This window comes from Saccopteryx leptura, chromosome 4 (genome assembly GCF_036850995.1).
Source record: "Saccopteryx leptura isolate mSacLep1 chromosome 4, mSacLep1_pri_phased_curated, whole genome shotgun sequence".
Taxonomy (NCBI): Eukaryota; Metazoa; Chordata; class Mammalia; order Chiroptera; family Emballonuridae; genus Saccopteryx; species Saccopteryx leptura.
In genome coordinates, this window is record NC_089506.1 from 133,088,763 (window position 1) to 133,106,071 (window position 17,309).

A 17,309-nucleotide genomic window follows, 5' to 3' on the forward strand; every position below is an offset into this window, starting at 1 on the left:
TAATCAACAAACAACTAAGGTGCTACAACTATGAATTGATGCTTCTCATCTCTCTTCCTTCCTGTCTCTATCTCTCTCACACACAAAAAAATCCAGGCTTTGACATAAAATAGCCTGGATTCTAATTCCAGTTTTGATATTCACTCATCTCTAAGCCTTAACTTCTTTATTTGTAAAATAGGATGTTACCTAATTAGGATATAGGCAGGAAAGAAATGGTACTCAAGCAGGGTAATGGAGAAGAGTTTAAGGAAAACACTATTTACAAAGGCACAAACAAATTCAGGGAAATGAGCAAGGATTGTAGGGTACCCAGGAGTTAGCAACAGCAGAGTCATCACTTGTCCTTGGTAAAAGGGACAAGAGGAGAGACTATTAGCAGCAAAAATTTAGTAGGAGAGGGCCACCAGACAGAAGCTGTGACCACAGCAGAGAAACCCGTATCACCTCTAACACCCAGGGAAACACTTTGACTTATTTTCCAACAGCCAGAGGGAAAGGGACCCCACATATATAATGGCCTGCCTCCTACGACACAGAGCATGGTGGACTAGAAGAGACAAACAGAGGACACCCAGTTTGGCATCTCACTAAATTGTGAGCCAGTCCTCTCACAATCACTTATTTGATGTCTCTCTTCATTCTACTCAAAAGTAAGTGCCATGTGGGCAGGAACTATTTGCCTAATGCACTGCCTGGCCAGCACATGGCTTAGTCACTGATATAGGGTATGTCTCATGAGCTTTCACTGGGATACAATTTGAAATATCACTGTTTGAAAAATGACTAGTTTGATACACAACACAGGAAATAAACAAAGAGCTTATACCTCTAAAATGCAGATCTGGATCTCCATTCCTGTTTCCACCTTGTTCTCCTAGCTTGAGAGGAGTGTGATGCTCAAAAAGCCACCCCAAGAATATTAACAGAAATAGACCGAGTTAAATCTTATTAAAACCATAAATCTTTTCTAATGCTTCTGAATTTCCCAAATTTGATTATATGAATACAGTTCATTTCATTTGGGAGATAATACAAGCTTAAATGTTTCAACCCAACATGACTATGTCTACTATGTCTAATTATGAAAGCCATTATATAAAGGTCACTTGGAATCACCATGCATGTCAGGAACTGGGCTGCCACCAAGAAGGCTTCTTGGTGAAGTAGAGAGAATAGAAACAAATCAACCAAAAGGTGGTTTTAAAAAACCTCTCTGATGATTACAGTGCATGCTAAGCAGACTAGTGCCTACTTGTGCAAATATTACACCTACTGTAACTGGTCATATAATAAAATACAAGGAACATAAGATGTAATAACATCCCAACCTTGGATGTTTATCAAATTAACTTTAACATATTTAAAAGTTAAAATTTCACATGGCAACTCACATTATAAGAGCAATATAGAAATACCTAATTCATTAAAATTTTTAAATGGCATATAAGTAACAAATGAATTCTCTTTCATACCTAACATCTACCCAAGTCCTATGCGCATCCCCACTAGAAACCTCCATTAACAGTTTGATGTGAGTCCTTTAAAATAGCTTCCTAAATTTTTGCATATATGTTTATGTTATGTTAAAATATTTATGTATTGTTGAATACATGGTTTTCTGTAAATATTATTGTCATTTAATACATGGATATATTCCCATGTTAGTACATACAGAGCTACATCATTCTTTTTAAAGGCTGTATAGTGTTTCTAACATACATATTTCAATTTTTGTAAAGCATTCCCCAGTTGTCAGGTAGTTAGGTTAACTTCAACTTTTCTACTCACCTTATTTTCATTAATTCTTTGCAATATACACAACTCACTTTTATTTCCCCATTTACAATGAACTCCTTCTTGATATAGCTTTGCTGATTTCTACTTAAATTTTCTACTGAATCAGTACTGTGGTGTAGTGTGGACTAAATATATAGTTGAAGTGCCTCTTTTTAAGTGGTTACAAATTCTTTGATTCCTTCTATTAAAGGTGGGATCTATGCCCCATCCCAGGTATCTGGGCAAACACAATGACTTCAACCAACAGAGGGTGACAGAAGTGACTTAGTGTGACTTCTGAGGCTAGGTTATAAAAGTCCATGCAAGTTTCCTCTGTTTCTTGGAAGCCAGCCCCCATGCTGGGAGGCCCACATGGTGTGCTGGTAAACAGTCCCATGTGAGTATAACCTTCAAGTTATCCCAGCCCAGGTATTGAGCATAAGAATGAATAAGTTTCTATGTGATTTCAGCTTTCCCAGAAGTTTGAGTCTTTCCAGCTCATTAATTGGTCCAGTAAATGGAGAAAAGACAAGCCATTTCCACTCCGCCCTGCCTGAATTCCATCTCAGAGAATCTGTAAGCATAGTGAGATGGTGGTGGTTTTATTGACTAAGTTTGGGGCTGATTTGTTATATAGCACTATATACAAGAATCAGTTTACATAGGTCTGCAGGTGACATTTCTCTCATCCCAAATCTTATTACTTCTTCCTGTAAAGACAAGTCCAAACATGTTGGGTCTGGACTAGGAACTCAAATTAGTCTTTATACCACTGTAAACTCTTCTGCCCTTACCTATAAACTAGAAATAACTATTTTCTTTTATAAAGGCATGCTGTGGAAAGCTAAAAATAAAAAGTGCTAAAATCATATACAAACAGAGTGGTTGCGTGTATGTGTTCCTTTTCATTCAGCTGGAGCAAATAATTTCAAATTCAAATTTCCAGTGAACTTGGGTTTAAGATTTAGTCAGGATCTCTGGACTTTCGGATGGAGAGTATAAGAACGTTATTTATTTCATTTCTTCCTTTCACAGATGGGCACTCTTCTAATTTTGAAAAGTAATAAATAGTGCAAATTTACTTTAATACCTTCATAAGAGTGACAGGAATATTAACCAATTTTAATATAGACCAACAAAAAATAAAAGGACAGATACATAAGGGAATAAAAACAAGAAAGAAATATGCCAAAATGGTTATATTGGGGTAATGAGATTAAAGATTATTTTAAATTTTTAAGGCAGTTTAATAAGCAACATAAAGACATGGCTATTCTTGCAGATAAATGCCCAAACCTGACTCCTGACACAGAATAGTGGGTGGCCTGGGCTCTGTACCTTCCTTGGCATCGTCAGTTTGAGATGTTATACATAATGATTCCCATAGTGCCCAATATCACCTCCCAATCCCACTTCATTCCCTGGGACAGGCAGCCCTGCAGATACAAGGGCTTCAGGGTAACCAGAGGAGTAGCAACTGCTCTCCATGTCACCCAATACCCCAGGTGAGCATCCCATGCTAATAGAGTGTGTGCCTGGCTGCCTGTATTCCCTGCAGAGCTGAGCAACTCCAAAGTTATGCCAAAGCCCTTCTGAGGGGCTGGTTCTCCTGTGTGACTCTCTCTGCTCAAACAGAACCCACAGAAACAGCAAACAGCTCAGGGTCTAAAATGGTCCAATCTGCTACCTTTCTGAAGCTGGTTTGCCCCTTCAATGCCCATTCAGGGAGTACAGCCATCTCAGCTCTCCTGATAAACTGCTCCTCACAGCACCAGGTGAGTGGCTGCACGCATTGGTCCTTCTGCTGCCCAACAGCCTGTAAGGCTCAAGCCTCCTGTCCCACCCACACAAAGGTCTGTGGGTGGCCCCTCACACAGCAGATTGCCAAAGCCTTCTGCTGTCCCTACTCAGGATGTTCCATCATCCTCCTGGACATATTTGCCAATTTTTCTTTAACTGTCAAGACTTGGTCCTTATTAGAGCCTCACTACTAGAAGCGGGGTCTAAAGACCAGCAACACAAGGCGTCTGGAGCTGTCATGCATGCAGTCTAAGGTCCAGCCTGGAGCTCCTGAACCTGCAGTACCAAGCTCCTCACAAGGGGCACAGGCACAGGAACGTGTGCTGCATGAAAGAACCCTTATTTAAAATGTAACATTTTTTGTCAGTATAAACCCTATTACGCTGGTCATGGTAGAAATTTTGAGAAAATAGTTTTAAGTGGTAGGAAGCAGCATAATCGCATTCCCCGCAGAAAGACCTCATTATTCATGCACTTTTAAAGGGGAGGGGACAGAGCTCCACTCACTTTATGTCAGAGCCAAATCTGAGAGCATGAAAGTGAAGCTATTTCATTTTAAATCACCACCCACCGTCATAGACACTAATTGGTCCAATAAATGGCATTATAAAAGCTTAAGGTGGGGGCTTGGCCAGAACAAAACACAGCAACACAAAAAGATATATCCAGAAAACAATTTTGTTTCTTTACCTATAGCAATGATTCTCAACTGGGGACATCTGGCATTGTCTAGGGACATTCTGGGTTATCATAACTGAATGGGGCAGTACTACCGGCATCTGGTGCATCTGGGATGCTACTAAACATCCTACAATGCGCAACCCTCCCCCCAAAAAAAAACAAAGAACTGTCCAGTCTAAAATGTGACTTATGCTGAGGCTGAGAAACTCTGACCTTTAGAATTAACTGTAGTGTCATTTATTCTTCCCTCTCAGGGTCCTCCATCACCTATTGCTACTCAATAAAAGGTCTGCACTTCCCTTGCTCAGTGGTTTCCCACTCTTGGCTCAAAAAAGAGCCTGCCATTGACTGTGTGACAGCCAGAAACAGAGGAGCCAAGGCCTTGTCCTTTCAGCAGGAAGGGCCCCCACTTGTCTCTTCCTCATTATTCATGCAGCACAGGCCTTAGGTTACCTATTATAAAATCATGGGCTGGAAGGGGCCTTAGTGATCCTCCAGTCCAGCTCCCTCCAAGGCGTATTAAAGGGGCACACAGACCTCATTCTTTATAACACAGAGGAAAAAGGAGCTGGGACTCACAGGAATGCAGAGAAAGGAACAACAGCACAAAGCCCAGCGTTTGAAGCCCCCAAGCAACTGTTGTATGGCAGTGCTCTAGTTTTAGCTCAATTTTCCTGAAAAGGCACACTGCTTCCCCTTTTCTCCAATGCCCCAGTATCTTCTCCAACAGTTTTGGCTTCCCTTTTCCTCCAAAGGTTGCTATCAAGTTCTGTCTAGGAAAGCGAAGCTCATTTCACAAAACAAAGACAGATCCATCCGACTGGGCAGGACCACCATACGACCCACTTTGTCCAGAAATGGCCCAGCTGACACCATTGCATTGACAAAATGAATAGACACTGCCCCTCCACCTCCTTTTTCTACAAGGTGTCTAAGTTTGGACAAAGGATTATACTATAGCCTCTCTTCTGAGACATGCTATTCCTAAGGAAAACAAAGCTCCAGGACTGGCATGCTACTGCCGAGCACAGCCAGCCACAGACCTGAGAGTTAAGCCCGGTGCAATTATGTCTAATTTGGCTCTTGCTGGTGATGTGCCAGCTGACTGGAATTCTGCTCACTGAAAATGACTGGACACCGATGAAGGGAAACCAGAACTGAGCTCATGCACTCTAATCCTGTGACTTGAGGGTGTCAAGAGAAAGGTTATTGGCACAAACCATGGGAAAACCTGCTCTCAACCTGACCCCTGAAGTTAGTTACACAACAGTTTCCAATTCAAATTCAGTCCATCCTCCAACTTCTAACACCAGCACACACGAAAAACTCGTACTTCCATGTGGCACACACACACACTGACCCATCACACCTGAGAGGTTGATGGCACTCAGAAGCTCAGGGAAAGGCTAGCAAAAAAAACAAGGCCAGCAAGGTGACTGGCTGGCAGTTTGTTCTATCACACAACAACTCCTACCTAAGACTCTTAGCCCAAGCCAATCAAGTCCAGATGGGGAAAGACTTGACATCTTTAATCAGCCGGAAAAATTTGACAACTAGTGTGGGTGAGTTTTTCTTCCCCTCATTTAAATATGATTACAGGGCTCTTTAGGAAAAATGAAGACTACAGAACAGGAAGCATGGTTTTCTCTAAAACAACTGTTAACAATTTGATACATTTCTTTCCAGCCTTTCCCCAAAAAATATTTAAGTTCTAACCCCTACAATGTATCCTGCCTTTCCACTTCATTATATAAGCATTACTCCACATCATTAGAAACCACAATCTGTTTATTTTAAGTTGTGCCTGTGGTTCTCCAATGGCAACATTAACAGCTGCCTGCTATTCAAACTTCAAAAGTATATGAGTAACATAAGGTAGTAAATAAAGAGGATGGGGAAAGAAAGGGAGACTAAAGCAATAAAATTTTAATGAAAAATCTATCTCAGAAAACAGTCTTGGTCACCAGTGCTACGAGTTTCAAATCTGCCCTTCAATTCTGCAGGAACCAGCAAAGAGGGCAGGCTCGTGTCGTAACTGGGTGAGCACTAGCTCCAGAAGGAACAAGCGAGTACACACGGGGGAGGAAAGAGCAAGGCAGGCAGGCACAGTCAGAGCCTCCTCCATGTCTCAGAATCCCTGCCCTTGTGGCAGCCAAGACTCTACACGCACTCCACTCTTCTCCTCTCCTCTAACCAACCCCACGCACCTGCAGGCAGTCTCAACTCTGGGCCTCAGCTCATGTTGGCTCTTCTGGGATACATCTTGCCTCACCTACTGAGCAATGACTGCACGCTAGGCACTGTGATAAGCGCTTTCCAGCTTGCTATCCCATTTTGTCCTAATGATGCCATCAAAAACACACCACTACTCCCTTCTTCATTTCACAGGCAAGGCAATCAAGGCTGAGTGGTAATAAGTGACAGAGCCCAGGCTCTGCGACACTGTGCCACCTCCCCTACCAGGAGGTCCGCTCTCAGAGGGCAGTGAGATCAGCCCAAAGTGTTCCTTTGTCCAATGTAGGCTTTATGTATATCTCACTTCCTTCCTAAAAGTATTTGAGCAAGTAAACAAGGGTAGATATAGTAGAAAGAATTTATAAGTATGAAGAAATAAACTGGGTGAAGGAAAAAATAAAAGTAGACAAGAACAATGAAGGCAGAAGGGGTATAAATACACCAAAACAATGTGTAAGCCCATCATAAATTCTACAGATAATCCTCAAATTTGATTCTGTGCTATCAGCCAAAACAAAAAATTTAAAAAGTGGATATTCATAAACTTGAATTATGGACTTATGTCAAAAAGTCCTGTTGCCATAGAAATTATGTTGGAAACAATGTATGTCTCAGCCATCAGCTTGATCAAAAACCTTCTAAATGAGTCTATTTTCTGCTTAACTGTTCGCTAAACCACAGACACTATAACTAAATTTGACAGAAACTTGTCTAAAAGAGTACCACCCAGTACACAGTTCCCTAATTCAGAATGCATTGAATAGACTTGAAGTCACTGAGAGGGTTTAAATTATCATTATGAGGGGCTTGCTCCTGCACAGTGATGCTGTTGCTGCTATCTTTCCATCTGTCTCTCTCGCTAGGTTAGTGCCCACCATGCATCATCTGCCTTCTGCTGCTTCCAAATCTTCTCTTTGATATTTGCTGCTCCGCACTCTTCCCACTCTTCCTTCTCTCATCTGTTCTTGTGATGTCTCAGCCTTAGCAATAGCCAAGCACTTGACTTAATAGTCAAGTCAACCCCACTAACTCACTAACTCACTGATAGCTATACACATATCACTGTTCATGATCAAAATCATTGAGCTAAAAAATACAAGATGTCTAAAATTCTTCCTTTTCCCAAATTTAATGGCTATATGAGTTAAATAGTTTCCCCCTAAATTCACAAGTGTCCATAACCTCAGAAATGTGAACTTATTTGGAAAGGGGTCTTTGCAGATGCAATAAATTAAAATGAGGTCATACTGCATTTGGGTGGACCCTAATCCAATGATGGGTATCTTATAAGAAGAAAAAACATACATCTAAGGAGAATGCCATGTAACACAGAGGAAGAGATTAGAGTGATGCATCATAACTACGAGCAGCTGGGAAGAGGCAGGAAGGACCCTTAGCAGAGCCTTCAGAGGGAGCCCAGCCCAGCCAACACCTGAACTTTAAACATCTAAGCTTCCAGAACTAGGAGAGAATAAATTTCTACTGTATTAAAGCTACATATATTATGTTAATTTGCTACATATAGGGAACTAATACAATGGCTAAATGTTTTACCCAGAAGACAGACTATCAAGTACCAAAAACTAACCTTTTAACTTGTATTTAACAGGTACAGTAGACACAAAGCCTAGAGTCCTACTGCCTGGGCTCAAATCTGCCAATTACTGGCTGTGGGATCCTGGGCAAATTACTTCACTTCTCTGTACCTCAGTTTTATCACCTGTAAAAATAGAGATAATATTACTAATCTCAATGGTTTCTGTGAGGATTAAATTGGGATAGTCACATAAAGTGCTTAGAACCTCTATCTAGACATATAAGCACTCTATGTATTTGTAAGTATCAGCTTTAGAAGTTAAACTGACAGAAAAGAAAAAAAAAACTGACAGAAAAGATGGCAACCAGTCCCCTCTTCTTGGAACTGTGTACACAGTACCCACCTCTCGTGGTCCCGTCTCCTCTTCCCAGGCAGGAAGTACGATGGGATGTCTCTCCCAGGGCTGTCTAAGCAACCAGAGACTGGCCCAAGAACAAGATCTGCCACTGATGTAGGATTGACCAGGTTTCAGTGCTTCCTAGGCTATTCTCCAGAGCCAATTTTTTCAATTGTTAAATAATCCTGGAAACTCCACAAACTATACTTAACACGCTTCCAAACTAATCATTAAGAAACAACTCAGTTACATGGAGTTAGATTGTTATAATTCTCAGCTCATTTCCACCCAGAGTGGAAGAATGAGCAGCCTCCCAAAACAGCAGGCTGCCCAGTCCTGCGTCCACATTCACCAGGCACAGTGCAGATGAGATCCTCCAAACACACTTTTTTAGTCTGGACTCCATGGTCTCAGCAGTATATAAAATGACCAACACTCACCCATAGGAAATAAATGACCAACACTCAGCTCACAGCTGTTCTAGAGCCCTGGCTCTCATGTTCTTGATACCTTTCACTCTAATTAAGAATCACCGCCTGAACAGGCAGTGGTGCAGTGGATAGAGCATCAGACTGAGATGCGGAGGACCCAGGTTCGAGACCCCGAGGTTGCCAACTTGAGCGTGGGCTCATCTGGTTTGAGCAAAAGCTCACCAGCTTGGACCCAAGGTCACTGGCTCGAGCAAGGGGTTACTTGGTCTGCTGAAGACCCGTGGTCAAGGCACATGAGAAAGCAATCAATAAACAACTAAAGTGTCGCAATGCACAACGAAAAAATAATGATTGATGTTTCTCATCTCTCTGTCCCTGTCTATCCCTCTCAGTGTCTCTGTAAAAAAAAAAAAAAAAAAAAAAAAAAAAAAAGACTCACCATTTTAGAGGCCTCAGGCTGTCAGTTACAAGACAGCCAAAGAGAGATGCTAAGTCCAGTGAAATATTATAACTCACTGAAAAATACCAGCATTCTGAATAATACATCTGAGGATAACTGGGATTATCCTTATAATACATTTGAAATTGATGGGAAACATATTAATACCTTGCACCGAATGAGTGCCTTCTCTGTACCAGGCACCAAGAATGTGACATAGGTTAATTTATTTGATTTGAATTACTATTAATATCTCCATTTTACAGTTGAACAACACAAACCAGGAAAGTTAAGACTTTGCCCAAGGTCATACAACTAGTATTTGAAGGAGTTAGGTTTACAACTAAAACAATATTCTATTTTAAAAATCTATACACCCCAGAGAGGCAACTGGTTACCTCCCTTTGCATTATTTATAGAGACCAAAGACAACTTACGACCTATGTCCTAATACTATTTAAATTACCAACCCAAAACTAAACTCCTTAAATAAGAAGTTGTACATATGCAAAAATAAATAAATAAAAAGTTGAACATAATGTAAATAAAATACTATAGCCTTTGTGCTACATACCACCTGAGGTTGCAAAGAAGTAAATCTTGCAATAGGCTATATCAGTGGTCAGCAAACTGCGGCTTGCAAGCCACATGCAGCTCTTTAGCCCCTTGAGTGTGGCTCTTCCACAAAATACCACGTGCGGGCACTATCTCGATAAGAAATGTACCTACCGGCCCTGGCCGGTTGGCTCAGTGGTAGAGCGTCGGCCTGGCTTGCAGGAGTCCCAGGTTCGATTCCCAGCCAGGGCACACAGGAGAAGCACCCATCTGCTTCTCCACCCCTCCCCCTCTCCTTCCTCTCTGTCTCTCTCTTCCCCTCCAACAGCTGAGGCTCCATTGGAGCAAAAGATGGCCCGGGCGCTGAGGATGGCTCCGTGGCCTCTGCCCCAGGTGCTGGAGTGGCTCTGGTCACGACAGAGCGACGCCCCGGATGGGCAGAGCATCACCCCTTGGTGGGCGTGCCGGGTGGATCCCGGTCGGGCACATGTGGGAGTCTGTCTGACTGCCTTTCCATTTCCAGCTTCAGAAAAATACAAAAAACAAAACAAAACAAAACAAAAAACAATAAACTGTCAGAAAGAGAAATTAAGGAAACAATCCCCTTTACCATTGCAACCAAAAAAATAAAGTACCTAGGAATAAATTTAACCAGGGAGATTAAAGACTTGTACTCGGAAAATTATAAAAAACTTTGATAAAAGAAATCACGGAAGATACAAACAACTGTAAGCATATACCGTGCTCATGGTTAGGAAGAATAAACATCATTAAAATATCTATATTACCCAAAAGCAACTTATAAATTCAATGCAATACCAATTAAAATACCAATGACTTACTTCAAAGATATAGAACAAATATTCCAAAAATTTATATGGAACCAAAAGAGAACACGAGTAGCCTCAGCAATCTTGAAAAGGAAGAATAAAGTGGGAGGTATCACACTTCCGGATATCAAGTTACACTTTAAGGCCATTGTACTCAAAACAGCCTGGTACTGGCATAAGAACAGGCATATAGATCAATGGAACAGAACTGAGAACCCAGAAATAAACCCACACTTTTATGGACAACTGATATTTGACAAAGGAGGTAAGAGCATACAGTGGAGTAAAGACAGACTCTTCAACAAATGGTGTTAGGAAAATTGGACAGCTACCTGCAAAAAAAATGAAACTATATCAGCAACTTATACCATTCACAAAAATAAACTCAAATGGATAAAAGATTTAAATGTAAGGTGTGAAACCATAAGCATCTTAGAAGAAAACATAGGCAGTAAGCTCTCGCAGCACTATATTTGCCAATTTATCTCCACGGGCAAGTGAAATAAAAGACAGGATACACAAATGGGACTATATCAAACTAAAAAGCTTCTGCACAGCTAAAGACAATAAGAACAGAATAAAAAGACAAACTACACAATGGGAGAATATATTTGACAATACGTCTGATAAAGGGTTAACCAAAATTTATAAAGAACTTGTGAAACTCAATACCAGGAAGACAAACAATCCAATCAAAAAATGGGCAAAAGAAATGAATCGACACTTCTCCAAAGAGGACATACAGATGGCCAATAGGCATATGAAAAAATGCTGAACAGCACTAATCATTAGAGAAATGCAAATTAAAACCACAATGAGATATCACCTCACACCAGTCAGAATGGTGCTCATCAGCAAAGCAACACATAATAAGTGCTGGGGAGGATGTGGAGAAAAGGGAACCCTCTTGCATTGCTAGTGGGACTGCAGACTGGTGCAGCCACTGTGGAAAACAGTATGGAGATTCCTCAAGAAATTAAAAATAGAACTGCCTTTTGACCCAGCTATACCACTTTTAGGAATATACCCCAAGAACATCATAGTACTGTATGAAAAGAAGAAATCCACCCCCATGTTTATGGCAGCATTGTTCACAAGAGCGAAGATCTGGAAACAGCTCAAGTGTCCGTCAGTGGACAAGTGGATAAAAAAGCTTTGGGTGTGTGTGTGTGTGTGTGTGTGTGTGTGTGTGTGTGTGTGTGTATACATATATATACACACTATGGAATACTACTCAGCCATAAGAAATGATGACATCGGATCATTTACAACAACATGGATGGACCTTGATAACATTATACTGAGCAAAATAAGTAAGTCAGAAAAAACTAAGAACTATATGATTCCATACATAGGTGGGACATAAAAATGAGACTCAGAGACATGGACAAGAGTGTAGGGGTTACGGTGTGGGTGGAGGAGAGGGAGGGGGTTGGGGGAGGGGAGGGGCACAAAGAAAACCAGTTAGAAGGTGACGGAAGACAATTGGACTTTGGGTGATGAGAATGCAGCATAATCAAATGTCAAAATAACCTAGAGATGTTTTCTCTGAACATATGTACCCTGATTTATCAATGTCACCCATTAAAATAAAAAAAAAAAAACATGTTTTCTATCCTTTTCCTTGAAGGTGGGGTGGGGGTGGGGGGTCAACTTTAGAGAAAACCTTGTATCACCTTGTAAGAACACACTATCCAAATGGCTACAGGTTTCTGAGGTTTGATGATATCGTAGCAAACCCCTAAAACAGAAAGTAGAGTGAAACATCTGTGATCCATACAAGAAAGGTGAACTAGCAACAGCCAGTGAGAAACAGCTTCAGGCTCCAACACCACTTGCTTTCAAGCTCCCACTGTCACCTGCTAGCTGTATGGACTGAAGACATCATGGATTTCAGCTTCTTTGTGAGATAGGAAAGCCAGTGGCCCTCTCAAAGATAATAATGAGCAGCTGATAGCTATAATACAAGAAAAGCACCCAGCTCTTAGTAAATTCACAATCCTTAATTCCACACCCCATGCTGAACTGCCTCCCTATTCTGCAGGACTTACCAGACAACCAAATCAGAAGTGGAGTGTCCTTGTTTCTCTTTTGGTTGCCATGAAGACTTGGTGCCTTAGATTTGTGTAGATACTAACCTAAAATGAGCTGTTAAAAGCTTGTCGAGTGGGAGGGTGAGGGGCAACACTAAAGGGGTTAGCCAACACTCTAAATAATACTAAATTCTAAAACAAACTATATTACAAGCTTACACTCTCCCAAACATGTCATTTTGGCTAACAACATGAGTAATTAAAGTTAAAAGCGTACTAAAATATCACTTTAGCTTTATTTTAGTATTTTTTTAGCTGTTGACCTTAAAGCTCTTTGTGTAATGCTCAACTGAAACATTTGTACATGTAGGACTGACTTGACTTCTAACAAAGACAGCATCACATGGCAACATTGCACACATCTCAAACCTTCTGCGGTTCAAATGGAAGCGCTGATAGAAAGAGCCAAGCTGTACTGAACACAGACATATTCGATCCTGCTTTACACACCCAAGTTTAACTAGTACAGAACTTAAAATTTCTTCATCTCAGGTTGATGTTGGGAAAAAGATAAGAGGTTTAGTTATGTTGCTCATACCAATATTCCGGTTACCAGGTGTAATGCTGATGGCCGAGGCCAGGCAGGTTCACATTAGATTTGGGCAGCATTAGTCCATTCCTGTTTAATAGAGCCTCACAGCAGACAAGCAAACTGGCAGGGGAAACTGCTTCTCACTGTAGTAGGCAAATGAACAGTGAAAATGGCCCCGGCAATGGAGGGCAGGCAGTCTGCAATCCACCATCTGCTCTTAGTGCAAGCACCCATAGCCTTACATAGACTTAACACACGTGGCACTGCCATGTGCTCATGCACTAATCAGGCAAAGTACAAGCAAGCAAGCCTAACACAGCTGTTTTCCCAACACCAGGCAACTTAGAAATCCTACCATTCAGACAAGAGCATTATTCGAAAGTTCATAGCATCAGCCAGAACCTTCCTCTACAACACAGCCATACTGGATTGATGTTGCACTTTTTAAAGAAACCAACAGTAAAACATTGAATCACTATTAATTTTACAATATTTCTCATGAGACGAAAGAAGTTCAAAGGGTAGATAACCACAACTCTCACTACATGAAGGTACTACAGACCCATAGTAGACACTTCAGTGTTGACTGAATCATGGTGGCAACGTGTTTTCAGAATTACTTTGAAAAATACATCACAATTCATTACAACAGCACAAAAGTTACTTTTGAATCATACATACCTAAGCATAAGTGTTATTTACATTGGTTTTGAGAATAGAAGGAGATTCTGGTTATAACATACTGCTCACAAAAATTAGGGGATATTTCAAAATGAATATGAAGCAATAAAGGAAGCATTTGATTTTTTTATTAAACAAGAATATCAGGAAACAAACAAGTCAAAGAAAGTTGTTTGATTATGTAAATGAGATGCAAAACCAACTTTTATTTCATTAATGAAAATGCACTAGACAAAAGACTATTAAGTCCTGGAGTATCTGCAGTTCCCTGATCCCCTAGTTTTTGTGAGCAGTGTATACACTATTTTGATTATGTCTAAATTAGTATAGCAGTCTCCACTTTTCCTTTTTTTATTTCTTCTCTGCAGAATTGCAGTTAGTGAAAAGTTGATATTTTAATTTTGTTCATAGTGATGTCACACAAAATAACTTCACAGGCTGCAGGAGGATGTGGCCAACATGAAAGCAGCAGGGATTAAACAGAAAGTGATCCACTTCATTTTAATTCACTGCTACAATGTGCAAAGCAGGAAGACTTCAGCAATCTCTCATCAGAAATCTGAGAAGGGTGCCTTTATGGAGAACTCATTGAGAAATCCCTCAAGTACAGCTTACTCTGTGGTATTTTACAGACACTCAGCCTGGTGGAGAGCATAGATACTATCACAGCCCTGAGCTGACTTTATTTACTCTGTACAAAATTATTAAATTAAGTGACATTTCAAGGGGAGGAGAGATGGCAAACAGAAGACCAGACCTAAAACAAGTGTTAACAACTTAACTCAAACTACAGAAACGCTGTTTCTAAAGCCTAGTCTAAAGTACCTTTTACTCAATGTGCAGTACTGGAGCTCAAATAGCAGCGATTGTATAGGGAACGTATGGGGACTTTGCTTATTTTTAAATGTCAGGGCATAAAGCCTGTTTGGAATAGTTCAAGGTTTTATTGAAACTGTACTTACCAAACCCACAAGCAAAAAGCAGAGCCCGGTCAATGCAACACAACAAGGACAATCCTGTGTTATCCTCATGCTAACAGAAGCCCAGAAAGCCAACAACACCAAAATTATATATTCTAATACATCATTTTGTCCCCTTTTGTATAGATAGTCAATGTTAGGTAGTGCTTTTTAACACCAAGGAATATGCCACTAGATATCATTTTTTTTTAATTACTACCATGGAATCAAAATTATAGAAATGTTCATTCTAAAGCATAATGGGCTATTGTATTAAAACCTTAACATTTTAGGGTGGCTACAAAGTTTGGAAACTGACAAATATTTTCCATTTATTACTACATTAAGTGACAAAAAAATGCTAGCACATCATGACCAAGGGTAACGTAAACAGGAGTGATTCCAACGAGGTGGCATTAGACCAGAATCATGAGAAAAACTGGACAATGATCTCCAAAGAAAAGTGGCCCTGTGGAGTGTTCTTCATGCTTGTGGGATCTAAATCTCCTCGAAGGCTGCTTCTGAATTGAATTGTCTAGTTAATAAAAATGAAGCAACATCACAGATGAGCATACAGAAACATGAATGAGAATGCTGCATTCAGGCACTACACTCAGTGCAACTTTGCACGGCACAATGAACTAGAGAGGGACGACCCATGAAACAGATCATCGTTTAAAATGTGATATCAAAAACTATTTTTTGTATCTATTCACCCAGGTTCCAGATTTTGTGGTCATCTTATAATTTGGCAAAATGATACTATGTGTTCTGGGAGCTTGTCACTTATATTAAGGACTTTCAACTTGGATGAGCACAGCATGCCTCCTTGCACCCAGGGAGCTCTGCTGACTGTGTGGTTTACCAAAGTGCAAACTAAGGCTGAAAAGAAGTGGGTCTTGGTTAACTGCTGAGTGCATTTCTTCCTCAAGCTTTCTCCTCACCGCCTGACACCAACACAAACTAACTTCCCATCTCTAACACTCCATTCCAAGACTGGCAGGGAGGAAGAGGAGGGGTGAACTTTCACCAGCTGACCACTCCCCTTTCTTTAGTAGGCAAGTCTGTGGCCCTCTCAGCCAGCCAGAACCACAAAAAACAACCCTGCAACAGTTATCACCACCACCTTAACTGAAAGAAACCTGGTAGCTTTGCCACCAAGGCCAGCCTCCGCAAAAGATTAACCTGTGGTCTTTGGGCATGGCTCACTAACAGGGCCAACCCTGGGGAAAGAGCGCCAGCTGTTTGTTTTAGAGGAAATACTTCCTGGCACATGTTTAGTAAAGACTCTGAACTCTGCACACGAAGCCACGTGGTTGGTACTAATCTGGCTCAATCCACCCCTGACCTGCCTTTAAAGCAACCTCTTTCCCAGGGCAGTCCCTCGTTTCAATCACGCGGGCTTCTCTCCCCGCGACAATCCTCCCCCGGGCGCGGCACTGTCCTGGTAGGGTTAGAAGAGAGTGGGGAGGATATGCTAGGGCCAGAGGATTCACATCTGTAGGGCCGGAACTGGCTCTTTCGATTCAGGTGAAGTCCGAAGGAGCGGGGTAGGATGAAATGCCTACCCTTCCAGAAAAGCTGACTTTGCCAGTAACGGAGTGCGCGGGCACACAACTTGCGGCGCCCACCTGTAGCCACAGTAAACAAACTTTCCTCTCCTTCTGAGTTGAAATAATCCAGTCCTTTACGCCACCCCCTGGCCCAAGCTGGCAGCGGCCTGGAGCTCCGCGGGTTCCTCACCTGATACCCATAACCCCCCAACCTGGTCTATCCCGGCGCGCCCCGGTGGGGGTTGCCAGCTGGGGATGTGAAATTGGTGAGGAGGGCGGGAGGACGTCGCTCACTAACCCTTGCAACTCCAGCTCCCAACTTTGCAGCCACACAGCCCTCCCGTTCTCCCCGCGGCGCGCACCCGGCCACCTCGGCTCCTGCAGCGCGTTCCCTTTGCGAGAGGGCTCCCTGACGGTGGTGGGCGCCACACACGCCCGGCGCACTTACAGCCATAGCGGGGTCTCTGCAAGGTCGGCAGCTCCTCGCGGGGCATTCTGCGCGGCTCTGGGGGGCCGCCCCGGGTGCGCCCCCCGCGGCTTCCCTCGCTGGCCAGGCTCGCCGGCTCCGCGCCCTCCTGGCGCGCTCGTATCCGGCTTCTCTTCGCCCTCCCCTGGCCGCCCCGGGATGGGCGCCTGGCTTCCTCAGAGCTCCCTCGTGGTCGCCCGCTGCAGCCGCGCGCGCTGACACTGGAGCCAAAGTGAACTCTCCTCGCTCCCTGCCGCCGCCGCCGCCGCCGCCGCCGCCGCCGCCTCCCTCTGCAGGTTTCCTTTCTCCTCCAGGTCGGCCCCGTTATCCAACGCGCGAGG

The 17,309-nt window shown here is 42.3% G+C and overlaps 1 protein-coding gene across 1 annotated transcript in view; it reads right to left on the reverse strand.

The window, feature by feature from the left end:
- IQGAP2 (IQ motif containing GTPase activating protein 2) overlaps window positions 1–17,309 on the reverse strand; it is a 435,050-nt gene extending 417,741 nt beyond the window's left edge. Inside the window, exon 1 of the mRNA XM_066381735.1 lies at window positions 16,951–17,309. Coding sequence (XP_066237832.1) covers window positions 16,951–16,996 — 46 coding nt within the window. The 5' untranslated portion in view covers window positions 16,997–17,309. The remainder of the gene's footprint in view (window positions 1–16,950) is intronic.